Genomic DNA, 27,728 nt, shown 5'->3' on the forward strand with positions numbered 1-27,728 from the left:
TTCTCCTGCAAATGCCTACTCTGTTTAAATCATTATTTCATTACACCGTACCTCAAAAGCATCATTTTCCTGAAGCCAAATCACGACCAAACACACGCAAAAACTACGCCGGCCTTAACGCCGAGCGGCTCTGCCTGCCGGTAGGAAAGCTGTAGCGCTCAGGGCTGTGCCCCCCCCCCCGAGACAGCGCGGTGCCCCCCGAAAGCCGGGCTGCAGGCAGGAGCCGCCCCGGGGCCGGCAGCCGTCGGCAGGCGGGCAGGAGCCTCCCTGCCTGCAGAGAGGGGCTGGGGCTCGGCCCGCTCAGCGCCTCGGGGGGCAGCCAGGGCAGGGGGAGCCGAGCCCCACCGGCGTGGAGAGACGGAGCCTGCTGGCAAGGGCCTGCGAGCTGCTGGAAGAAAACGGGCTGCTGCAGGGGTAAGACTCAGGGACACCAGGGTACAATCACTGTGGCAGGGGGAGATCCCGACCTCCTACTCAAATGGCCCCCCCGAAGAGAGTGAATCCCCCCCGCCCGGGGAGCACGGGGAGTAAATTTAAAATGAACTCTACCTTTAAATTGAAGCGAGAAAGCAACTAACCGATAGTTAGCTCGTAGGTGTAGGCTTTGGGCAGAACTAACCAACTTCACTGTGTAAACATGTATTGTGAGTAAAACTACGTGTGCAAGTCAGGAGGAGCGACCCCCCTTGCACCCGGCACCGCAATAAACACACCCGCTTTATAACTTACCCTGGGTTACGGAGTTTAATTCCGCACGTCAGACGGAACGAGCAGCCTTTTTACTAAGCAATTAGTTCTTCACCTACCATTTCCCCAGCCACTCTCTCACCTGGATACGCTCAAACATCGACCTGCAGTAAAACTCTGCTGCAGAGCCTCTGTGCCTGCTCTGCAGCCTCAGGATTTCAGGCAGGGAGAGCAGTTTGCTGCTGCTCCTCTCCTGCCCCTCCAGATGCCTTTGCTCCTGTGCTCCCTGCCTGCTGCCCGGGGGGGATGGGGGCGGGGGGGGGGGGGGGATAGGGGGATGACTCACTCCCACCCATTGCCCTGCAGGACAGCGACATCCACCGCATTACAGACAGGGTCGGCCCGGCAAGTCTCTGCCTCCTCTTTCATGAGGTCAAGGGTATCGTATAGTAAGTTTTCACTAGTCTTAACTTACGAAAACAAGATATGAGAACGATACCAAACCGGAAGATAGCATTCACATAAAATCACTTTAGGAAATGCTTATTCCACCTACTCAGATACCAAGATGTGGAGACTGCAGCATTTGCTTGCTTGATTTTTAAGTTGCTCCTAAGTTAAAGATGGTTTCACGTGGTCCCCTTCTCCCCCCCTCAAAAAAATCCCACATTTTATAACCATGCTCGCTGTCAAGGAACCTTACGGGCATTTCACCCAATCTGCACTTTCTGTCAAACCATGGATGCTCTTCCGGCCAGATTGTAATGGCACTGTTAAAGGACCTTACCGAACCAGCAAATACTTAGCCATCTTCTAGCTTCTAATGCAAGATCCTATGATATGCTGATGTACATACCGCGGGAACATAATTTGCTTGACTGAAAGAATTCCAAAATAACTTTAATCAAACTCAGATTATTGGGGCAAATTGAAAATTAAAGGTCAACTGTTTTGATTTAAGCTTCTCTATGTGATATTTGTGTCTCCCCCATTTATGGGGGAAGAATTCCCCCCCCCCCGCCCCCCAAACCCCCTTTTGTTTATTAACAGTAATTTCTTACCTCAGTGAGCTACCAGAGATTTTCATAAAATACATTTTCTGAAACATATTATATCAGAGTCACTTCTGCTTATTAGAGGACAACAGTCCCCATAACAAGGGTCTCTCTAATCTTCACCTGCCTCCAGTTACTACCTTTGTAGGCAAGAGCTCTGTGTGCTATATATATAAGCAGGTAAACAGTAAGGTCGCTACCGAAACCAGAATCCAGATACTCCGGTTCTCTCAGTTATTAGAATTAAAGTAGAAGCTTTACTGGCTGGCAAAGAAAGACTTTCAGCTTTCATGGCAGACACACACACAATATCGGACTACTGTCAATTTGTATTATGTTTTCCCAATGTTTTAAGTGAGTTTGCAAGCTTCCTATCAGGACTTTTAGCTTTAATACCACATCACACAGAATTACAGCCTGACATACAAAGGTTAATATAACAGCAATTAACCCTGTAAGCATCCACAAATTCTGATCTACTAATGACTGTCAACATGAGTCAGTACCAATAGCAAACCTGGCACAAAAAATACTTTAAATTTTTTCCACAGGTTGCAAAAAATTGCTTCTTCCACCCTTTTGGTTTTACAGCTCTAGGCTCCCTCATGCTATTTAAACGTAGTTTTGGAAAGTGTCTGTCGGGATTTCCTCTAGAGTTTCTGAGCCTCCTCGTTCCCATGGATTAGTTACATCCAATTTTGCGTTGTTATAAATCTATATGATTTGTTGTACATTGAGATCTTGTGCAGCTATCCATCTCTACAGCAACATTTGCAAACAGAAAGCAAGATTATCCTCAACAGATATAGGTGATAGTTTTAGCAAATGACTAAAATACTTGTCAAGCTAAAGTATCAACCCTGCTGGGCAAGACCCAGACAAATTAAGAGTAACGAAGGCGCCAGGCAGAGTTTAGATGGTCTTGCTTATCAGCACATCAATGTCTGTAAGATTTCTGCAGGTCTAATGCAATTTTTTCAAGAGCCTATTATCCCCCCATCCCCAAAAGACAACAGGAATTCCTTATCAGGCTGGAAAATGGGCCCGAGGCTTTCCTCAATGAAGAAAAAAATAGTTTTGAAAACGACCAAAGAGTGCTTCAATCAGATTACATTCTTCAAAAACCAGGCTAGTAGATATGGTAGATATACCCCCTATACTTCAATAGGAGAAAAACTCTTCTGAATATTTTCAACAAAAATGTGGAATCATTCTTGGAGATAGTTTTGTGTAAGTTTTAGATTTAAGAAAAAAATAATTACAAGGATCGTAAGCATTAGAACATCAGAACTTTCACATGCACAGTTCTTATAGGACAATGAATTTCTACTACACTTTACACTATCGTACTTTCTGTAGGTATAGGAAAACTTACATTTTTTTTTCTTTAAATACATTCTCTTGATGAAAAAACGCTAGGAATGGAGAATTAATTTTTCATGAGAAAACATGGCTAAGGCCATGACAGGGTCAAACTCTTCCCCTCAAGACCTGCCAGTGTGCCATGATTATTTCCTTGAAGAGCTACCATTTGGAGTCAAATTGTGGAGAAATATTCAAAACTCTTTTCCTTGAATGTTCTTCCCTGACGAATACCGAGAAAGTTCTAGTTATCTGTGCAGGAACAGAACCAAACATCTTTAAACACTTTTAAAAAAAAAAAAAAAAAAAACACAACAAACAATTAAACAACCATTTTTCTTGTTATTTTTTCAGTGGCAGATATGTTCTGAAGGCCTCCAAACAAGTTCCACTACTCCAACAAGTACTTAATTTTCTTAAAAGCATCTGAAGGAAAAAATCATAAACCTTTTATCAAAACTGGCAGGGTGTTTTTTCAGTGCCAAAGATCCACAGCAGATATTTAGATATGTCAGCACAAAAGAGATACAGGTGTCTTGCTTCAGGCTGTAGGATAGCCTACATTTTCTTCTCATATATATATTTTTGAAATAGATTTAAGGTCAAGCCTGCCTTCTAGCAGGACCCATTCAAGATTTATCATAGTTAGTAAAGACACTGCAATTAGTAAAAACTATCTGATGACTTCTCAATCACGAATGCCGTACCACTTATCTAAAGGATGACACACCTACGTTGAGTTAAAAGTCGGGAAATGTCCAAGGACCCTTATTGCCACACGACGGATGCACAGACTGCTAAGTCCTTGGGTTGGTTATCTTTAGAAGGGACATTTTGTCTTAGATTCCTGTTGTACATGCAACGTCGCGAAGATGGAGACTTTAAACATGACCGCTAAGGAATAGAGTCTGCGTAGAGACAACTCCTCGAGGACATTGCGCAGGCACGAGATATGTAAATGAATTCTCAGAATTGTAATGAATATATAAACAATTTCTTGGAAAACTAATGAGTGGGTCTGAGTAGCTTGTATAAAGGGGGGACTGAAAAGTCCCCTCGGCGTGCATGACTTTGGTGGAGCGCTCCCCCATGCACCCAGCGCTGCTGAATAAGGATAACCTCCGCCCGCCTGCATATTGCTGACCGATTCTTCAAATCGCTTCTAAGAAATGAATGAGGGGCTTTAGACCAGTTCACAACATGCAAACACATTCCCCACCGGTGATTTCAGCAGTGAGACCAAGGACTCTATTTAACACTGTCCCAGGCCAGCAGTTCCTTCCAGATCAGCACAAAACGTACGTGTGGCATAGATAAAGGGCATTTTCCAGCTATGCTTTTAAACAATCTTTTCCTGCTCAAAGCTTAGAATGAAGCTTCCACTCTCATCCTGCTTAGTCTGGCAGCCACTTAAAACTTTTTTGCCCCAAAGTCTGTATCCTTCTATTCTTTCAGCTCTTTTGATTCTGAATCCCTGCTCTCCTTTCATATTCTTCTATTCATTGCTTCAACAAGCTGTCACTACCCTCTCCCGTATTTGCTAAGATTTTTGTGGATGCTGTATCTGTCAGAAGCAATCGTTGTCTACCTCTCTATTTCAAACTGGATTTCTCTCCAAAATGTCTTGGCCCGTCTGTTCAATGTGTGAAAGTATGACGCACACATGAAGCTCAACACAACTAGGGCAGTGTATCCGATGAATTTTCTTTCCTAACCATTACCCTGTCTCTGCTCCCAGTCCTTCATATTACCAGACCTATCTCCAAAGCTAGAAGCAGATGTGAAACCATGACGGCTACACAGATACAAGGCCAGCTATCCATCACGTAACCAGCAGCACATGCTACCACATGCTTAATAGCCTTCACTGTCTTTCCTCTTACGGCCTCGTGTTTCATGTCCTATAAAGAGGTTGTCTCCCTACTACAGTTGACCAGTTTCATCACGTTTCCAGCTGTGCCTATTGATCAGTCTTTCCGTACTGTCCTTCCCCCTTTTGGAGAGGACTCCTCAGAAACATTCCCTAGATCACTTCATTAGCAAGCTTAACATTTCCTTTTAAATAGCCACTCTGACATCTAATTTGTTTTGCACAAAGAAAATGCATTGATAGCAGGCTGCTGTGTGCTTGTACCACACCTAATGGACAGACCAACAGCAACCTGTGCTTTCTCTGCACTCCGTCAACAGCATATACATTTGTACTATAAAATCTTGATAATAAGAACAAACTGACTTTGTGATTCCACACTCTAGTGTGAAGGTCATGATTCGTGACAGACTCCTGAATTTGTTGGCAAAAATGATTCTAATAAAATAATAGTCTCAGAATGAAGACCTGTCATTTTTGAGGTGATTGCATTCCGTAACTCTGAGTCTGTGCAAGATACATATCCAAAAGAGAAAAATAAATTTAAAGTTATGATATAAAATTATTACATTCTTTCATTCGATGTGAATCAGAGTTTAAGCCTCACTATTCCTGTAGTCCTGTAGAGAAATCAGTTCACTGAATTCTCAAATCCTTCATTTCTAAAAGATAATTTCCAGCTGCGTAATTGGCTCCTTTAAAGATATACGGAAGACAGATCAGATATTTCATGAAATAGTATATTTGAGTTTAACATTCTCAAGATATTAGTCTTATTAAACTATTTCCTGGACCTGATAAAAATAATTGTATGCCATTATTTTGTCTCTATTATAACAACAGATTGGGGTCTACATAATCAAGATGTCCAGCTTTAATTTTATTTCTTTTTAAACCCTGTGCAAGTTACCTAGACACTTTTCTCAAGCAGGTACTGAGCTGTAAAAGATGGCACTTTCTGCCTGCTTACTGGCCTTTCTAAATACACTAACCTAGCGTATCAAATGTAGCTTCAGCTTTTTACCCTAACGGTCAAGCAGCCAAAAGCCCGCTATAGTCCTTTCACTCTGGCATTTCCTTTATTCTTAAGGACACATAAATTTCATGATGAGTTTAGAAAACTAAGCTCTGATCCAGAGCCAAAGAACTTTTCTGCTAAGTTACCCTTATAGGTAGAAAAAAATATCTACCTCTTAACTTAAAGCATAATTTGCAAGTTATCCATCTTTTAAACACTCCTGTGCTACATAATCAAGTCGGAAAGCAAATCAGACACGTACCCTGCCCTTACAGTAGGTGTTCCTGGATCACACGATTTAAAAAGGAAGTAGCTAAAAATCCAGTTGTAAAGTGGGATTTCATCCGTTTATGAACTATCAGTAACATTTAACATAAGTCTGGAATCGGCATTTTCTGTCTCCTTTCCACAGCAGATGTTTCGCTCATCTTCCCACGATTTACACGCTAGAGAGCACACATCACATTTAAATTGCGCTCCAGTGTCCTTCCCGTCTCAAAATATTAAAATGTCTTTGCTTTCCTGCCAAAACGGGCAAAATTCCAAAATGGGCTGTTACTTGTGCCGAGTGGTAGTTTTTTCCTAGAGCAGTTTCATGTATTAATCGAGAACAGGAGCATTATTGTTTGTGAACATTTTCTCATTTGCAATTTATTTGTGAAACTCTTGAAGGGTAATGCAAGAGCAACGTAAAAATCACAAGACTGTAGTTGAAAGGTAAAGAGCACATCATGAACAGGAAAGACAAATATGTCACCCTGTTTACAACGCGGCTTAGATCCATAGTAATCCTGCTCAGCTCTTGCAATCCTAAGGGAATGTCCTCACCTTTCCTGGAGTGAAAGCAGCAATTCAGTCAATGAGACCAGCCTGTTCGACTGCGGCCTCCACTACATGTCCCACACTGCCTTCCCAGCTCTGAGAGCAGGTCCAAAAATTGTCCTGTGAAAGTGCATCTCACGATCACCACAATGATGAAGGGGTCAAGAACATAATATTCAAAATTGTATGTTCCTTTATCATTAACAGTGCATTACAAAGCCACAGAAATTGTGATGGGTTTTTTTTTTAACGCTTATCAGTGCTTCTGGAATTGTTGGGAAGCACTCAACTATTCTGGCTCGGCACCATCATTTCAGTATGTATTTTCTCTCATGTTCATATAGTATTCTTTTGCTTCTAGCTTCAGCCCTAGAAAAAGTGAATTAATTTCAGTCTCCCCGGAGCCAACTGAGAGGCTTTCTTAGCTAACCAACCTTCCAACCAGTAAAGACAAGTGACTCCTCGTAAAGAATTACAAGTAAGGTTTCAACTTAACACGCCCATTCCAAGATATTACAGTAGAAACCCTCTTGTATCACCCACACTCGCACAGCCCTTAACATTCAAGAAGTGGCACTGTCGTCTTTGTCATGCATGCATTCAAGTTTTGGAGCTATCGAATAATAATGCAAATGATAGAAATCACAGAGGAGGGGGAAGGGGGGGAAGGAAATGGGAAGGCTATTAATAGCTTTCTTCCAGGTGCCAGAGCATTTCATTCCATTAGTTTCAGCAGGACTTTTGAAAATCTAGTGCTTTAAAAAAAGGCAATAAAATATTTAGTGGTGATTGAAAACTTGTCTACCTCTATATGGACACATAGATTCCTAATCTGTTCCTAAACTCAGTCTTTTTGAAGTAGAACATACACCTTTTGTAAATTTATGCAAAGAAAAAATGCCTTATAGGAAAAAATAAGAAAGTAAGAACACATAAAATCATTTTGATTATATTTCTGGCCGTGCTGTGGACTGAATGCATGAGCTATTGTAAAGTCTATAAAATCAATTTTCAAACCTTTGGCATGAGGATACACAGCACCAGTTGAAGACAACAAAAGTTACGTTTAAAAATTCTGAATCCTTGGCTTTTTTACTCTTAAGAGCTGACACAGTTCAGCAATGTCATAGGAAAGCTTTAAAGTAAACCAATCATAAGTTGCAAAGAAATATGCAGCCCAGATTATGTTACATCACTACTAATTTAATCACAAAATTAATTACCGCAACAAGTGAAATAAACATCATCTCAGAAGTATTGATGAGGGAAGAAAGGAATAAAGGTATTAAAATAATCATTGTGCTTCGGTGACTATACTTGTCTAGTGCTTGGATACTACAAGAGTATTTTGGAAAACTATTGTTTACCCACTTTTCCTTCCACCACATTGCATTCTTCCAAGAATAACACACACGGATCTGGCTACACTTACCCTGTATCATTGGCATAGGGGTCCGGGAGGAGCCCTGACAGCAAATGCATTCAGTGAATTCTAAACTCAGCATCGGAACAGCACGTGCTGCTTATCTCATGTTGATGCCAGTATCTAGAAGAGGGGGAAATGAAGGGCAAAAATACTGGCTTTTTACAAGACACTTCTCTGACATCAAGGTGTACATTCGGAGTCAGCGGTAACAAAGCTAGTCCTGAGCAGTGATGAGAGAGAAAAAAGAAACGGTGGCAGAAAGTAAGAAAGCACAGGACGACTTTTGGACATAAGCTAATTGCAGAAGTTAAATAGGTTAAAACTCCTGGTTTATTATTACAAAAATAGTACTGTACACCATTGGGGGTGTGCGTGTGTGTAAAAGAAATCACTCAGTAAGCCTGCCGAGCACAAGCTGCAACAACTGTAAATACCAACTCTAAGTAAATATTGGTTTCATAATAATTGTTGGTACTAAGTTGGCAGCGTTCAGAAGTTTGTTAACCCATGGCAGGCACAGCCTGGCTGACAGCACGACAACCTGAAATGTCAGAAGCCAGTGTGCTACATAGCCCTGCAATTATACCTCCCAGTGGTTTCCTCATTTCCATAAATCGATGCAATTCCTCTGTGTGCAATTCCTTCTATGAGGAAGACAGTTCAAGGCTCAGTGCTGGTCATAAGAGTAATTAAGTGCTGGGAAACACTGTGAACGAAACAGAAAACAAAACAGCAAACATCTTTGTGTCACTGTAAAAATGTTCTCTTCATTTCAGAAGAGGATGTACTAGAAAAGTTGAGAACAAATCCAACGCTAACCAGAGGTGCAGAGCAGCTGCCACGCAGAGGAAGCTACAGCAGGGCTGTACAGTCAGGAAAGGCGACTACTGAGGCGGCTGTGATAAGCGATGCGGAAAGTCACAAGTGACATGCAGTAAGCAGCCAGGGATGACAGCTGAATGTCCCTTCTGAGACAGAAATGGGGAAGCATCACATGAAACTACTAACAGCCACGCACAAAAGGAAGCTCTTCGTGCAGGAATAGCTCCTCAGCAAAGTACCAGCTTGGTCAAAAGGTCCCGTATGCTAAAACCGACAGTTTCAAGGGCTGACTTCAGCCCACAGAGCAGAAACCCAAGATGAAGTACACAGTATCATGGCAAGGCCTCGGGCTGAAAGTAGCTGGAAAGTATAAGCAGGAATGCCCTGCTCTGTTTGCGGGCCTTGTTCTTGCTCTTCCCTACACATCAGGTTACAGCTGTTGTTTTGAGACTTGACACTGGGCAAGACAAACCTTTGATCTGACCCAGCAGAGCTGTTTTGATGCTCTTGTACGAACAGTGGAGGAATTTGCTCCCCCTCTGCTCGTATAGAGAGGAACAGAGCAGTCTTCTGCGCACGCCCACTATTCTGTCACAAGCTTGCTCTAAAGCACACGGTACCAACAGGCACTGAAAGCCTGAGTGCTTCCGGATTCAGGGATGAGGAAGAAAACTCTGCTGGAGCCTGATGTGAGGAGTACAGGCACAGAAGCCTCCTCTGGAGAGTTCTGCACCTGCCATGACCCCAGGCTCTGGACAAGCAGGGTGTTAAGTTAACCTTCCCTCTCCTGAGTTTGGGAGGAGGAGACTAGTTAAAGAGTAGTTCTAACAGAAAGAGGGAATCTGTCAAACAAAATGCTGAACAGTCCCTGAATTGCTCTTCAATTGCTCAAAAAATGAGGCCAGTTATTTAACCAGTTACAGTCCAGGACCACCATCAGGATTCTCACAAATACACAAAACCTCCCTCCCAAACAACTACGTGGTTCATGCGCTTAATTCCCCCAGTTCTTGACAAGGAAGTTCGGGTCACGGACTCCAAAGGCCTTCAACAAGGGACAACCTATGATTCTAAAAATGCAATTCAAAAATTCTCGAAACTGACAACATTTAAAGTGCGGTCAACACTTAATATAATGAGTGGGCACCAATTAAGGAGTACTGCCAACTCTATGCACTAGCACAGGGATGTGCTCTTCCCTACACAGTACCGAGCAGAACAGTCTAGTCTAGGCTTGAGCTATGCAGAGGCTTGATCAGAATACACATCCCTTTCTAGAAAGATACCCGAGAGGAAGATGACTAATCTTTGTAACGCTGAAAGCAACAATGGGAGGTTTGCCCCAGCTGATGATTTCCGATCTAGAAACTTCAGTGAAGGCGTCAAGCTACCGATAGAACAATAAAACAGTAGCTTCAATGCACACACAAAAATGAAATTTTGACTGCCTACATGCAAGGTAGGTCTCATGCAGCAGAAACAGATGCAGTCAATCTCCTGAGCTTACTTTGTTTTCAAAACAAAACCAAAAAAAAAGCAGAGCATGCATTTGCTGCCTTAACAGAGTAACATCTAGAATGCCCCTCACTCCTCATGAGACTTACAATTTTACATACCAGGAAGACCGGGTACAGGTAGACTGAAGTACAATTACAACTTGTTGTACATCACAAAGTATAAACCGATGAAGATGCTTTATACCAGTCAAATGTCAATAAACTATACTTTCCACAGAAAACAGAACTTAACAACTATTTACCAGAAACAATCTAAGCATTTATCTAAATTTATGCAAAAAATCTGCCTCCAGTGGCAATTCTCAAAATACTCTTCTTTGTTGGAGATTAAAGATGGTATGTTACAACCTAAAAAAGCATCCACTTCATCACCACGAATACACCTGCACTACGCATGTTTCCCATGCAAATGAGCACCCTAACTTGGCCAACAGGCTGACACATGTCATGCTCATGAACATGGGATACTTTTTCATTCCGTCTTCTTTTTTATATCTTGCTTTACCAAGCAAACCCTTCACTGTCCATTAAAAGCTTAATTAAAGAAGCCTTCGGTTCTTAAGCAGGCAAGAATATTGAAAAGCTATCGGTCCAGACCCTAGCATTACTATCAAATATAGTTAGCTCAAGAAAGATGTTGGTTTACCTCCCTTTACCCCTTACCTGCTCTGGACTGAACAATTCTTCCTGAAAAAACATGAGGGAGAACTCAGCTGGGCGGTGATCTGGTTCTTTGCTCCGTTTTTCATCTGTTTCCCGTGTGGTCAGAAGTTCTTGTAGTATTTTAGCAGCAGTTTCTATAGACAGAGTGGTATCGGCAGCACAAAGAATGTCAGAAGGCTGTAATGGAGACAAATCCAGCGCTCCACCTGCTTCCACCAGAAATGATGTGTCTGAAGTTACAGGAGTGAGACGCTCCCGCTGGCTTTCCTCAGTTGAAGAAGGTGCGTAACTATTAACAGGCAGTGCCTGATTTCCATTAAACTCCAGGATTGAATACTGGCTCTCTGCAGGTGCCACTTCCACCTTTTCAGCTTTGCATGATGAACGCACCTCAGCGGCAACCTGAAACGTGGCTTCAAGACTGACTTCTGCCTTCTGGTTTTCTTCAGATATATTACATAGCCAGTCAGATGGCATCAGCTCAGCTTCGTAAGATGACTGCATTGGAGGATTCTGGAAAAAACAAAATACAGTGAACTTTTGTATCAAAAATTACCATGACAGGATGTGTATTGATTCTGTTTATCCATTTATCCAAAAGCTTGAAAGATTGTCTGTTATTCTCAGTTAAAATAGCAAGTTTAACCAGAAGAAAAAAAAAAAGCTACTACTTTTTCTTGGTTTTCATTAACCACCTTGCCCTTGGCACACTTCCTTTCTTCTAGTCATGGTCTATCCTGGAGAGAAGGTTACTTACCAGGAGCTGGTGTATGCCTGCAGATGCATTGTCTGCACACCCTTTGCACTGCAGGTGTTAAATATACCCAAGCATTCAAATCAGAGACTTCTGGTCTTAGTAGGACCTGTGGGGGTACACTAGAACCACCCTCTTCACGTGCCACATACGTAATAGAAAATGAGAGAGAAAATCCACCTGCCTTCAGTTCCTTCTGAAACTCAAGCATTCCTGTTGTGTATAAACCCAGTATAAACCACAACATTTTTAAGCAAAAGAAAAAGGTCCATATGCTGTAAATGTGCATATGGACAACACAACTTGAGGAACTCACCGCTTCTTAGCCAATAACACCATTTTCCTCCTCAAGCGATTGTCCATAGGCACATCTACACAAGGGGTGCCCCCCAGGGATGCCCCAGTCCCAGAATGAGTGGCAGTTCAAATACCGGTGAAAGCAAATACTGCAAAACTGCCCTGCCTGTCACAGCCTCACATCTGGACTCTCCTGTCATGACAGTGTCCCACAGAGGCACAACTCAAAGTCTGCATCAATCTGCATAAAAACCTGACAGAATTTCAGGTCAGAAGCACTTCTTGTAGAACCTACAGAGACTGCCTTTGCCATCACAGGTCAGGTCTGAACACGACTAAAATTTTTCACTGTAATGACATCACAGGACGACAGGACACAATCAGCAATCCAGTGATGATTTTTTTTAGTAGCATTCATATATATCGAATAACCTTTAAAACAGAATGAAGATAATGAAAGAGGTTTTCAAAAGCAGCAACTCCCACCCAAGTGAAATGATAGATGGCATTTCAACAGCCAGTGTCTGTACTGCTACTTCTTCTGGAGGTGACTCAGTCGAAGGACACTAGAAGGGTCATTTCTTCTGACAAATACAAGTCATACAATGATGTTGAACAGAAACAGGTCTATTTAAAATACAGCCTTCTTTTGGAAGAGATCCAGCATGAAGGATTAGTCCTTAGTGCCCGACTATCCTTAGACCTTTTAGCTGAGGTCATGGTTAATGAAAAGCTACTTCCAGAGACGAGTAAATTAGAGAACAGGAAGCTACAGGATCACCTACTAAGAAAGCCGTATCAGATCAAATGCCAGCGAAGGACTTGGTCTCTCCCTGATGGAGATACCACAAAGAGATGAGATCCCGTCTTCTGGGTGTGTGAAGGCAAGTCCTAGTGTGGATTCGTGTAGATGTGCCAGTTTGTAGATAGCCACAAACTGTGGAGGGTGGGGGGAAACGGAGGGGGAAATAAAACCTGGAATTTGAGAAATTTCGGTTAAGCAAAATCTTTTCATTAAAGGCTAAGCCACCTTTATGTTTTTATGAGACAGGTTCAAACACTATTCCCCTCATTTGATTTTTTTTTTCAGTTCTATTTTTTTAAAATGTTAACAAGCTGTTTAATTTCTGTTGCATTGCTTGTTTACTGTCATAAGTAGTCAGGATTTTAAGATCTGGGTTACCAAACCGCCCAGGAATAAGATCATCCCTGCCAAAAACCAACCAACCCACCCACCCATACTGAATCTTCTTCTGCCTCTTCTTAGGGGACCTCAGCTTGAAGCTGTTATAGCACATATTGTCTTCTTGGATGCACTACAGGATCTTGTATGTATTTCCAACAGGAGAAAGTGGCAACACAAAGGTACAATTTAAATCCTTTTAGTTCACCTGGAGAAGATATGACAGACAAGGATGGGGGGAGGCAGCAACGAAACAAGGAAAACCAATAAAAGATTGAGAAGTCAGGGCCTGAAAGACTAATAGCTTGCTGGTCATGCAAGCTCAAGAAGAAAAATGGTCTGACTTAGCAGAAGTGGTAAAAGAGAAGACGGGCATTTCACTTATAAGATTAGCATAGCGTGTACAGGAATTAAAGCACAACCACACCTTTTCAGGGACTGCTAGGACTACACAAATCTGGCTTGAGTGCTTGGGCAATCGGAATTAGTTCAGACTTGATTTCTTTTTGAAATAACATGGCTGATTATCATTCCTTATTACAAATAAAAGCAAACTAAGGTCAGAAAGTTTTTCTTCTTTTTTCTTGCACGTTTATTTCTTCCATTTCCTGTTACCTCTTGCTTCAGCTCCACGAGGAAATACTGACAGCTTAATAACCATGATAATAGCAATAATCAAACAGCAGGGCTGCTATTAAAAAAACCCACAACAATGAGATGGGGGCAGAAAAAAAAAAATATCGCTGAAATCCAGTACGTAGCCTCAGTTCACATCTATGATAAAGCAGCGGGGAAGTATTGAGCTAATGGTTGTGAGCTGCCAGCACTGCTGTTGCAGAAGACAGCAGGAGGTCTCTCAAAAGACTCATTCCTACCCAAGGATACTGATTCATCACACTAATCCAAACCCCACTTAAGAGAACCCAAATGAAAAATGGGTAAGAAGTTGTACCTGAGCTCCCTGTTTTGTAACCAACTGTGATGAGAGTGTAATACAAACCTCTGAAACCCCCATTTCAGAAACCTGGTGAGATACACCATCATCAGCCAACCATGTCTGGGTATAACCACCTATATCCCCTTGCCATTCCACGCAGTAATTCTCTGCAGCTTTTCCTGGAGAGCAAACTGCAGCCAACCAACCAGTTAGTTACCGGCCTGGTCTGCCCATGTTCCAGTCAGGGTCACCTAACACTTTCAGCAGCTCAGGTGCGTACTGTACAAGCCCAGCAGCTGGCCTCCGAGACCCAGAAACTCCACCTGTCTTAATCTCTCCTAAGCTTAAAAGTGATGCTCTCTGCAAGACCCAGTAAGGAACAGCACAAGGTTTAGGCTTCCTTGTCCAAGAGTGCCCGCTTTTCCTTCTGAGACCACAGAGCACCGTCTGGATCCAACAGAAACGGGGCTGGTAACCAGCTTGCTGACTGCTAGTGCGCCGACACGGTTCACTGTCTTCGGGACTGGTCCAGCAGTTTCGTACAGGCTTTGCCACTCCTACCTAGCAGCACACAGCAGGACCAAACAGCCCAAAACGCCCCGCAAACCACGCTTCAACAGCATCGCACTGAATTCCTGCAACTGGTGGAAGGTATTGAGTGGAACGATAGGAAATACACCATGCAATAGTTCTATTTTTTGTGAAGAACAATAAAAATGCTTAGTCAGCCAGGGCTGATGAATTTTACCGCTTTTGAGGATTTGTGCAAGTGGTCACTGATGGATGATCGATACACCAGCCGGGCAGGATGCTCAATACTGCAGCTTGCCACATCCCCCAGCAGACGTTTGGGGAAGTATATGCCCCAGAACACACAAAAGGCAAACCGATTATTCCCCACAGCTCAGCAAGAACCGCAGGCAAACTGCTGTCTTCTGTACCACCTGCACGGCCTGTCACCACGTTCCAGGAGAAATGACCTATGCTATGCGAAGACTCAGAAATCTCTACAAGTCCCGTTGATCCACGCGGTACGATAGCTGTGTTACCCTGCTCAGGGACAGCCGGTTACTGACCTGGTGGAACTGATACAGGGCACTGCTCGCCTTTGGCCTTCTCACGCAGAGGATCGCCTTCCCGCAGTCTGCCCAGATGCTCGGCAGCTTTTTGCTGGGGGTTTCCAGGAAACAAAGCAACCACTAGCAAGTGGCCTAAAGCTCTTCTGACTCCACACACTGCCCACGGACTTGCTTCTCCAAACAACTGCTTTTTACTAGACCCTTTGGACACTGTCTATTATCCTTCAGTCTAGCCACAACACCACCTTTGACAACTCCTTTGGAATGATTTACTACCCCATGGATCTCGGCCTTCCGAGATAAGCTATTTAATTGTGACTGCCCATCGCTCGGATGGATCCTCACGTCCTCGATGAAAAAAGCAGCTCACAATGAAAGTGAGAGGACAAAGATGCACGGTGTGAAAAATAAATACTACAATATCGACGGCATGACTGGCTGTTGGCTATTTATAGCCTTACACTAACGTGTTATCCTGGCCATAACCTGCCCATCTTGGATAAGCTTATATTTAAAAGAAGTCACGAATAAAAGACAGAGGTTGAATTTGCAAGACAGGAAACTGGATGATCAAGCTTGAGTAGGTCAATCCCTTTTTCAACACACATAAGCATAACTCGCTTCGCTTGTCCTCTGTGAGGGGAAAAAAAGTATATGCGTTATGCTGTAATAAAAAAGGAAGCTCTTGCATTCTTACTTCAGATCTTCTGATATCTGATAAGCCAGGCCCTCCAAATAAGGTGCAGTTTCCACTAGAATTACATAAAGCATTTACAGGAAGTACTGGAGTTATCTTTAATAAGAGATCTCTGAGGTGGGGCCCATTCCAAAAAGTCACCTTAGTTTTTCTCGTTCATCAAATGAAACTCAGGACTGCAGGAAGCTGTCCGGGACAAAGAAGTGGAGCTGCTTCTCAGTATTTTCATAATATTAAAGAATCTCTTTTTGTCCAGGCAAGAACATTCTTCCAATACAAATGCAGGCTCATTAACTAAAAGTGATTCTGGTGAAGTCAAGCAAAAAAACTCTCCACTGATGAGGACACCCACTAGCATAGCTACCCTGAAACCTAACCTGAATTACAAAACTACCCGTTTAACATTCAGTGGTTCTTTGAAATAGGTATTTGTAAACACATCACTTTCACTTTATCAAGCAGATCAATTTTCAAATTTATATCCTTAATTTCACAAGTGTACAAACCTGCAGTTCATTCATACAGCCTCCTTCGCTTTCACCTCCCTTCAGTAGGCTACGCTCACCTGGACAAAGCTGTCGTGGGTGCACGCTGAAGCAGCAGGACCAGCACAGCCAGCCAGAGGATCTGTGTGGGCTGCTGCTGAACAGCTCTGCGGTGTGGCTGCAAGAATTCAAACACAGCTGTCAGACTGCCGGAACCTGTGTCTGGTGTGCAGAGTTCTATTGCTTACTTTGATTAAACATTTCAATAATCACACAGTAAACGACATTCCAGAAATTTATTGTTACCTCCCAAGTCATTTTAAGATCAATTTCTTAATCTTAAAAATATTTATTTTAAGGTATGTACAGATATATTAAAAATATATATTGTAAAATTGGTAAAACACACACATACATGCAGAAACTTCATAATCAGAGTCTTTTCTGTCTTAATATCACCTCTTTGATCTGGCTGCTTGAGTTTCTTGTCACAATACACCACAGAAAGCATATTCACATAGCTGAGCCTAGGTGTTCATACACGCACACACACTTGTGACCATGTGAATTTTAAGACTTACAAAGAAAATGAATGATCTTGACCGAGAGTGTATCATTCAGAAGAATATCATGACTACTCCTAAACTACCACTCACCAGAAAGGTTTTCATATGTAAATGAACCCTACAGGCACAGATGCGTTCAAAAGGCGCGATTGGACTTGCACTGTCAGGTGGCACCAATAACTAATATGTCTCACATGGTCTCCATGACTCATTTTTCATTATTAGACACTCTCAGATAACGAAGCTTCAACGCATTTCTTTGACCCGATTCTACTAGTGTCAAAGGTTTTGCAGATAGTTGAAAGTAAACAGAACTAAATCCTTAAACTAATTATGGTCTAAGGCTAGTGGGGAAAAAAAGACTTAGATGAGCATATTTTATGTTACTGACTTTTCAATAAGAATCATAATGAAAAACCAGGGAAATCTTTTTGTCACGGAAGTTAACAAACAAGTTTGAATACACACAAAAAGAAATCTTTTGACAAAGTTCTACTTTGATTTCATTGAATGGGACTTCAAAAGTGAAATGAAAAGAGCCAAGATTAAGATTGAACATACATTCTTTAGTTCTCTCACTTACTAAATACGTATCTTAAGGTTAACTATCACTTTCCAAACAAACTAATCTTGCTGCTGTGCTCTCATGATGAAGGAAACCAGACTTTTTCATGTGGACATCTGAAGAAACCACTTTCGGCTTCTGTATAATATATAGAAGAAAGGACAGCGGAGAGATTAAGAGATACACAGGCACAGAAGTAAAACCACTGAGACAGTCCTAGAGTGAAAGTGAAAATTAAAAGATTTATCATACTCCAGTGAAATGTCACTTACACTCTCAGAAACGCTGATTAATTCACTGGAGGTTTCAAACGCCTCGGATCCCCTACGTTTCTGTATTTTAGTTTTGATTACACCTTGCAAAATTTGGTATGTTTTCACTGCGTTCTCACACCCACCTCCCACCCCAGAAGATTCTACCTGAGCAACATAGCCAAGCTATCCTTTCAACTTAAAGCAAAAGGAGCGTCATCCAGTGAGAGAGATCTCCATATTCATGTCTAAATCTACGCTGGTCTCCCCCAGCTCCCCTGCAGGCAGTACCTCAAAACAGGCACTTCCAGGACACCAGTAATCTTACCCCAAGACAAACTCTAAACCGAGAGACGCCCCTTTCCTTCCCTTGACTACGGGAGAGGGCTGGGGCCTTAGCTGAGACAGAGACAACTACAACTCATCATGATGAGTTTCAGCCTGTGCTCTGTAACCAATAGAAACACAAAGCGGGGACCACCTCCCACCTTAATGAAGCAAGTATTCTGGATGAGGCTTGGAGCTACCTGGTCTAACAGAAGGTGTCCCTGCCCACGGCAGGCGGGTGGGACCTTGCTGATCTTTAAGGCCCCTTCCAACCCAAACCATTCTGTGATTCTCAGGACACCTGCTCCTGGGAGAAGACTTGGTAGTTAGCAGCTGGTAAGGCAGGCTCCACACTCTGGCCACCACAGTAATCTTTGCATAAGGAGCACGTCGCAGAAGTTGCCTGTCTCAAACATTTAAGTGTGTCTACAAGAAATGCCCAGCTCCTCAGAACCCTTCCTTGACAAAAATGACGTTATGGAAACTGTTGATTATTGTCTGAAATGTTCTCAGCAGAGGTCTCAGAAGACATGCACAAAAGATGTAATGATTTCACTGTGTAGGATTTCTAAACAGGGATAGATAGCTGTCTGTGAAGGTGCGGCTGCCAAAGGAGGAGCAGGCAGAAGGAAAGGATAATAACTGAGCTTTAGTTTGTTCAAGGAAAGAGTCACTGTTCTGAATTTCAGAAGTTTTAGGGAAATTAAAAAAACCCACCACAAAACCACAACAAATACACCACCACTCCCCAGAAAATAACCGATCATGTGATTTTTCCAATTCAAGGTAAGGGCAAGGAAAAGAACAGTAATTTGCTGCAACACCTCGTCTGAAGAATAAAAACACTTAAGTGAGACTGGTTTATTTTGTAATCGAGTGATTAAGTGAGACTGACAATTACGGCAGAAATAATTTAGAAAAAAAAAAGGAACCAAGACTTTTGTACTTTCTAGTTTTCAGTGCATAAAAAAATACAACATAAAGAAGCTAGGCAAGAAAAAAAAATTAGATACAAAAATAGTATGAGCAGAATGAAATATTCTACACCAGGAGTCCTCAAACTACGGCCCACAGGCCGGATATGGCCCCCCGGGGTCCTCAATCCGCTCCCCCGGATTTACAGAACCCCCACCCCACCCCCACCCCCGCCGGGGGTTGGAGGGGGAAACCAAGCAGCCGCAGATGACTTCCTGCCACCTAATCCGCGCGCCGGCCCCCTGGTTAAAAAGTTTGAGGACCCCTGTTCTGCACAATACGTTTGACTGATCTTTGAGTTTAAAACCTCAACCTGGAAAAACATGAGACCAAGGCCTACGATACTACTTCTTAACAAAGTCTCAGTGCTTTAATACCATTGTCCAAGTTTTGCTTAATTAAAAAAACAAAAATGAAACTTAGCCTCACACCGACTAGTATTGGACAAATCTTCTTCTCCTCGCCCTTTCACCTCAACAGAAAGGCTATCCAGAAAATCACCAGGGGACACGCAAAATCTGGAGGAAGGACACGAATACCAAACAGAAACTCCTTTTGCTTTAAAGGTCCATCTTCCTTTTAGACTGGACACTTTCTAATTCTCATTTGAGATACGCACATGGCAGAGTATTGTAGAAAAATATTTGAAAGTCTCACTTTAAAATCCATTTTTGAAAAGCAAATGCAGAAATTTTTTTTCATACCTGTTGGATAGCAGGCTTGTGAGTAGGGCACTGAAGATGCAGAGCTGCTGCAATTTGCAATGGATGCGGCAACGCTTTGGGTCCCTTGCTGAAGTGGCGGAAGAGAAGCCACAGGCTGGAGCGTGTACGTGGCTCCTGTTGGAAGTGTCTGGAGTACAGGAAAGGCAGCCCCTTTATCTGGAAAAGCTGGGGAAGCCCCTTGCCCTGGCAGCAACCCAAGTGGTCCCTGCTGGATCCAAGTGGAAGGGACTGGAGTCGGAGCTAATCCTTGTGCTGGTAAAGTGCTGGGGGCTTGGCACGAGGTTGCCATGTAGGAGTAAGGAGAGAAAACACCTTGACCGTAAAGTTGATGAAACTGTCCTACAGTCAGCAGTCCTGCAGTGGGTACAAAATAAAGTGAAACAAGTGTTAAGGAAAGGAGTTTTCACAGGCAAAGAAAGGCAATATGAGGAGCCAAGGCTCTACAGCATTATTTGGGAAGACTGCCTTTGCTCCAGCATACTTAACCCAGAAAGGAGACTGTACTCTTAGACCCGAGCATGCAGTAACTGCTGTGCGGCACACGAGCGAAGCGCCAACACAGAGGTGTCTGCGTAGCATTCAATCTCCTTAAACTGGCAGTAAGGAGTTACCCACATTTAGAAATGCGCTATAAATCAAAATGCGTAGTAACTCACTAAACCAAACAAAAGCAATTTTGAAAGTACGGTGTGTTAAATCAGACAATACATTTTAAAAAAGGGACATCATAAAGCAAGATTTGACCAAACTCCACTACTGACAGCTCACAAACAGCTAAGGGAAGGGCAGTGTCAAAATCCTCCAAAGGACTTTGCAAGTACTTTATGACAAGTCATTTATTTGGTCAAGAAAAAAATTTCAAAGCCAATTTTTTCTCAGTCAGCTCAACTAGTTCAGTGCAGACTAAAATATCCCAGACTTTGCCATTTTGTTATTTCCTAGATAGTCCTTTTATTCTTCTCTATTATTTTATAGTTTCCTCTCTCAGACAGTTACTGTTTCATGAAATGGTATTTGCTTTTATACCAGGACAGCTCAACTTCTGTTTTGGTGACTTTGTGGAAACACTGACAGTAACACCGCAAACGCCTGTGCTCATTGATTTCTGTCAGAACTACAGCACTTGTGACTCCCCTGCAGGATTGCATTTAGCCATGAGAATTACGAGTTTCAGGACGGTTCACGTCAATAGGGTTGATCTAGAAGCCAGGCTTTCTCAGACCCGTAGTTTCCAATTCTCGCTCAAAAGGACTTTTTTTAAAAATAGCCTCACATTTACCTCTTGCACTCCTCTGATGAGAACTAATTCAAGAAATCAGTAACATACAGTCATTATTCTGCACGTTCACATTTAACCATTAAGAATCACTAAATAAATACCAGCTGACCCTGAAGATTTGCTAAGACTTAATGTATAGGACTGTTTATTTCCTGTTCAGTACTTTCACCATTTATAAACAGAGAAGGTACAGGGGTATGAAAATCCTTTTGTTTATATTTTACCTTTGGATAGGGACATGAAGACTATCTAGTTCTAACACATAAACAAGACACCACGGGATGCCAAGTTACCAACCTCCAGTTGCTGTCCAGGAATTGCTCCTGAATGTTTAACAGAGCGTTACACTCTGCAAGACACTGGGAACAGACTGACGCTTTGCAAACACAAGTATCTCTTATCTATCAAATCACCTCACATTTACAGCAAAGACGTGCCCCTAAACAGTCAGTACAGAGCGCACAGTGCATTGTCAGCCTGTCAGAACTTGACTGCATAGAAACCCCAATGTTTTCCTTGTTCTGTCTTTCTAGAAAATGAGACTCCTAGAGCAAAAACTCTGAAACTGCAGCCATAAACACAGAGGACAAAAAATGAAAAAGTCATCTCTTTCTAATAATTTCCTTTACCAATGGTCTGCATTACATCAGACAAACCACATGTCATTGAAGTCTGCAATGACTCATCTTAGCCTAAACGACGTTAACATCAAATCATTAATTTAAATGCTTCCTAGCCTCCCTACTGAAATAAGTTCCATCCCTTCTCAAATGCTTCATTTTGTTGTCTTGGTATTGCACGTGCAGTTCCACACACATCACGGAAAACACCACTTGAATTAGGTGACAGTTCCTACCCCGACACAGTAACCAAGAGTATGGGGATACCCGACTCTGCTCTAAATGCCAGCCGGTGCTGCAGAGAGCAGTACCGTCAACTGCTTCTCCCCTTCTCCTGGTCGCACAGTCCTGCCGCTTCTCCCACACTGCACCTTAGAGCTCTGCACCCATGGGGTGCATCACCCGGGTGCAAGAGCCAGCCACAAAAGGGCTGTTAAAGTCTTCTCCGATCACTGCGCTGAACCAACATGTAGCTGTATCAGCTGCAAGGAAGATGACAGTTAACATGCCACCAAGGGAACGGGAAGCAGGAGTGCTCTTCTGGCAGCAGCCCACAGTTAGAGCAGCCCAAGAGCACTGCAAAGCCAGATATTCACATCTTCCTTACACGGTGCCAACTACAAAGCTTTCGGGCCGATACAAAATGTGGGGAATAATCCCGAGGGCTCAGACTTGTCTTGGGAAAACTCAGATCCTCTCAAAGAGGGTTAGAAAGAAACAAAACACGTTCTAGGGCTTTTCAGCAGTATTATTTTCTAATTAGCTCTCACCTACTCATGCAATCCGTTTTAAAAACTACGTAGCTTGTGCATTCTCTTTCAGGAGACAACTGACAAAAATCTTACTACCAGGTCTTGCCTCCTTTGCACAAAACTAACAGGATGCTCTAGTTATCACGTCACATGACTCACTGTTCCACACACATTTAACGACAGCTTATTAAGCATCCCTACTGATGGGCATCCTTACTGAGGGCAAGAAGCAGTAAGGTGCATCTGGTAGAGCTGTGCCAGCTCCACAGAGATCGGGCAAGGGTGTTCTTAGTGGAGTACGCAACGGAGACTGCACTGTAGTCTACAGGCAGCCTGAAATACATCTACCCGCATAAACAACAACAGCTTCCCTACACCAGGTGAACTGAGATGCCACCGGCAAGGACAGGTAACCCTTCTCCCTCAGGAGAGCGTCGATTTTGAAATCCCATGCCGGCGCCCAGCAGCTCGCCCCCAAAGAGCGGCTGGTTGATGAGCAGCCCCTGGCCGGAGGCACCCAGCGAACGGAGCGGCAGCGCGGGCTGCTGACCAGCCGCCACAGTCTGGCGGGGAAGGTGTCGGCACTGACGGGGACGGGCTGCTGCGACGCGTCCCTGTCGGTAGGTGGCACCAACGCCGCGCGCTCAACCGCCGCCCGCGCGGCCTCCGCTTCCCCCGCCACGCGCCGAACGGCACGTGCCCCGCCGCGAGGCGCTGCCCGCCGCGCGCGGCCCCCGGCGCGCGGCCCCGCCGGCCCCCTCGGCCCCCGGCGCGCGGCCCCGCCGCCCCCCCTCGGCACCCAAAGAGCGGCCCCGCCGCCCCCCTCGGCTCCCGCGCGGCCCCGCCGCCCCCCTCGGCCCCCGGCGCGCGGCCCCGCCGCCCCCCGCGGCTCCCGCGCAGCCCCGCCGCCCCCCTCGGCACCCAAAGAGCGGCCCTGCCGCCCCCCTCGGCCCCCGGCGCGCGGCCCCGCCGCCCCCCACGGCTCCCGCGCAGCCCCGCCGCCCCCCTCGGCTCCCCGGTCCCCTCGGCTCCCCCCGTCCATTCAGCTCCCCAAGTCCCCTCAGCCGGGCCATGTCCCCCCGCCGGTCCTCTCGGCCACCCCCTCCGCCCCGCCGGTCCCCTCACCCCGCCGGCCCCTCAGCTCCGCTGCCACCAGCATCTCCCGTAGTTTCCGTGAGCGACCGGGCGGCTGAAGCTCGGGGCGGCCCCGCTGCCAGCGCGGAGCCGTCCCGGGGGCAGCCTGGAGGTCCTTGAACCACGGCGCGGGTGGGCGCCAGGCCGTGGAAAGCGGCTGCAGACGGGGCAGAGCGGGGAACACGCGCCCCGCCACGACTGCCCGGCGCCCCGGGACGGCGCGCGGGAAAGGGGGCGGGGCCGCAGCGCCACGTGACACAACCTCGAATCCCAGGGAGGGGCGGGGCGGGGGCGGGTTCTGCCGAGCAGCCGGACCTGCCCGGGCCGCCGCGGTTGCCGCGGGGTGCGGGCGGCGGGGACGGAGGGGGGCGGGGACGGAGGGGACAGAGCGGGGCGCGGGCAGCGGGGGGCTGGGGAGCTGCTCCGTGTGCCGGGGGCACCCCGGGCTGGTGCGTACCCCGCCGGGAGGAATGCAGCCGGCAGAGCAGCTGTTGCAAAGTGTCGGCTTAAAAACCACTGGCAGTTCACAAAAGGAAAAGCAAATTTATAAGGAGTGCAGAGGAACACGGAACAAATCGGGAATTGTGTCACATTCGCCCTAAAAACCCGCAGACCTGTGCAGTTCTGATCCCCACGCCAGAACAGACCAGGTGGAGTTAAAATGGGGCAGAGAAAATCAGCAGCGAGGGTAAGAACTAGCTTCAGCGGAAGGAAATGCTGAAGAAGGAATCTTCAGAGGGGCGGTTATTGTATAAAAAGATAGGTAGTAAAGTTGTAGTTAGTGTAAAGGAGGCGAGCACGACTAATGGAGGATTTCAAATAGGAGAAATCAAATCAGGTACTTAATCACAGGGAAACCGGGGAACTAATTGCCACAGGATGTTTTGGGGACCATAATGTTACTTGGCTAAGGGAGGGTGTTGGGGGGGGTGCGTGTGTGTGAAGAGAAGAGAGAGGGAAAAAGAACAAGATCAGCTCTATTCACAAAGACTAGAACTCTTAAAGCGGCACCTTTGTCACTGCGAGTGCTTGCACTGTGCGCTGGCACAGCTCTGAGGCGGTGCCTGAGCTGCACTGGTGCAGATCTGCCCTCTCCTCAGCCTTGTGCTGTCAGCTGTGACTGCAGGCAGGCTGCAGGAACCAGCAGAGCCATCCTTACCGCTGCAGAACAGGAATCTGCTATGAACCAACAGGCAAAGAAGAGCAGGGAGCCAGGGAAGGAAGAGTGCGGTGATCTCTCCCTCTGCTTGCATCTTGCCCACAGGTCACCAGCAGTGGCAGAAGAAAATGACATTCCTCTGTCTTGGCTGCCCGCAAAGCGAGGCAGTAGTGAGAAGACTGAGCACCTGTGTGTTTCGTGACCTCAAAATACATTATCTTGGAGTTGTCGCAAGATTTCTTAGCAATGTTATAAATTGAGACCACAACGGATCATAATCCAATTAAAATTTTATTAATTATAGCAAGTAGAATATGAGCAAAAACAGCGCTGGACGGCAGGGGAGTCTGCACTCCGCCAACTGCCGCCCTGAGCAGTTTAAACAGTCCTTTTTTATACTCTTTACTTTCGTGTTAATGAAGTAGTGGAGGTGTTAACCCCTTACTCATATATCTTTATATGTGGTCGTCTGTCTTGTTTCTGTCTGGCGGTTATCTTCTCTTTTACAAGCAGCATCCTGGATGTAGTGGAGGTGTTAACCCCTTACTCATATATCTTTATATGGGGTCGTCTGTCTTGTTTCTGTCTGGCGGTTATCTTCTCTTTTACAAGCAGCATCCTGGACATCTGGCGGTTATCTTATTTTTCACAAGAGGCATCCTGGATATCTGGCGCCTAGTCTCTACATTATGCTTAACATAAATCTTAATAAACAATATCCTAGTCCATAGTTTCTTACAGCAAGAAGGTACAAAACCAAACCTCTTCTTTAACTAAAGTCATCCTTATTGCTTTGGTTTACAGCACAGCCCCTAACCACCAAGGCAAGTAAAAGCGCAGTAGGTTCCAGAAAGGGGACAAAATTGAATAAACTGATGGGAAACTGTTCCTATTTTTAAACTGAAAGCAAAATCCCTCTGCTCTTCTGCATAGCTGAAGTGAGGAAAATGATGTTTGGATTGGGTTGCTTAACAGAGTTTCACACTTGAAATTAAACCAGAAGCAGAAATTTTGTCAATGTTGTCATCAAAGCTAAAATCCAGCACCACAGAAGGATGTTGCTTTACCCAAGGAATTAATGGCCTACGATTCTAGTAAGCTCATGCTGTCATCTTCCCAAGAGGCTTTGCAATTTTTTTCCCCTCGGTAATAATTTATTAAGAATTATATTGCTCAGTGTAAACAGCTAAAACTTAAGTAAAGCATATTGAATGCAAATCTGAAAAATCCAGAAAAATGTCCACTTCACAAAAAATTCTTCTTGGCATTCCTGAGGTTGTCTTTTGCATTACTTCAGTGAAATGAATTTGGGTTTCTCTCTCCCTGTGCAGCAAGAGTGCCAGAAGACCATGACTACCTGATGGTGGGACAGGTGAGGTTTTTAGTGTATCATCCGTCAATCAGGGCAGAGCCAGCAATACGTAGTCCATCACTGAAATGCAGAGCATGATTCCCTAAAACTAACACACAGAAACATCGGTCCCTTCCATACCACTGGCCATTCTTGACTTCAGCCACAAGAGCGGATTCATTTGCCACTTCTTGGTCAGTGGGTTAAATTTGGTCCTGAGGACTTTAATCGTTACTTTACTGTCAAAGATTGTTATTAGCCAAAGGTGATGGGAGCTGCAAGAATAAATAGCTTATTACTAATTTGCGTCATTGACATATGGACTCAGTGCTTTCCTTCTTTTTCACCCATGTGAGCTCAGATTGCTGTTAGCCCGCACGCCCCTATTTGCCATGTACCGTGGCAGTTACTCTCTGGTGTCTGCCTCTCTCACAGCTGTGCCTTTCTCTGCAGCTAGCTTTCTTCCTCCTTCCCTGCTGCGGGACACCAGCGGTGTGTCCATTGTACAGACGAGAAGGTGGGCCTTTGCCAGAAATTCGTAATCCTCTTCTGCCGGTGCTTAACCTCCATTCCAACCCTTTGTAATAACCTCCTAGTTTTCTACATTTCCCTTGCTTATACATATATATAGTAGAAAAAAAACCCGACCAACTTAACTATGTAGATTACACATTTTGCAAACTGATTCTGCAGAGCTTAACAAAAATGTTTTTGTTAGCTTGTCTGCTGTATGTCAGGGCAAGGACAGCTGCATTTCCATGCAGTGTGCTGACCCTGACTACCATCCAAGGACATACTACTGTTAGTAAAGGCAGCACTTAATCCCTGGAAGGTTTTACCAGGTTTTTCATCACTTGGAAAATGTAAATCAATGTGTGCTTTTGTTCAGCTACCGGTTAGTTGAGGAAGTGACCAGTTTTCATTATCAAGCCTGTAATTTGCAGAAGGCCAGACATGCTACGTACAGTCAGCCTTCCTGGGCTGAAAAAGTCCACCTCTAAATGCATAGGAGGAATGTACATATATACTATAAAGCTGGAAAATAACTGTTCTTACCATGATTATATGCGTGTTCGATTTGTGAGTGGTAAGAAGTGTTGCTGTAATTATTTTCAGTTTTGTTAGGAAGATAACAAAGAACCGTTGAAAAACATTCCCTAGAGAATTAACATTTTGGAAGAAAAGTGATTTTTCTTACATTTTTTTTTCTAGCTAAAGAAATAATCAGCTAGTACAGAAGGATGGATATTATTTTCTTATTGAATGTATAGCAGTACAAATCTTTGAGCTCCAGACCTCCTGTAACACAGCTAAGACAGAGTCTCATACTACTACATTTTAATTTGTTCT

At 44.4% G+C, this 27,728-nt stretch overlaps 1 protein-coding gene across 1 annotated transcript; it reads right to left on the reverse strand.

Moving 5' to 3' along the window:
- Positions 1 to 10,867: 10,867 nt before the first annotated feature.
- Positions 10,868 to 24,074, reverse strand: LOC121081763 (heat shock factor protein 5-like). The gene is made up of 4 exons (XM_040580997.1): positions 23,860 to 24,074; positions 20,063 to 20,437; positions 16,755 to 16,852; positions 10,868 to 11,755 (listed from the first exon to the last, which is right to left on the reverse strand). Exons 1-4 carry the CDS (start codon positions 23,891 to 23,893, stop codon positions 11,222 to 11,224), a joined length of 1,041 nt encoding a protein of 346 aa, XP_040436931.1. The 5' UTR covers positions 23,894 to 24,074; the 3' UTR covers positions 10,868 to 11,221.
- Positions 24,075 to 27,728: the final 3,654 nt, after the last annotated feature.

Source organism: Falco naumanni (genome assembly GCF_017639655.2).
Source record: "Falco naumanni isolate bFalNau1 chromosome 3 unlocalized genomic scaffold, bFalNau1.pat SUPER_3_unloc_1, whole genome shotgun sequence".
NCBI lineage: Eukaryota > Metazoa > Chordata > Aves > Falconiformes > Falconidae > Falco > Falco naumanni.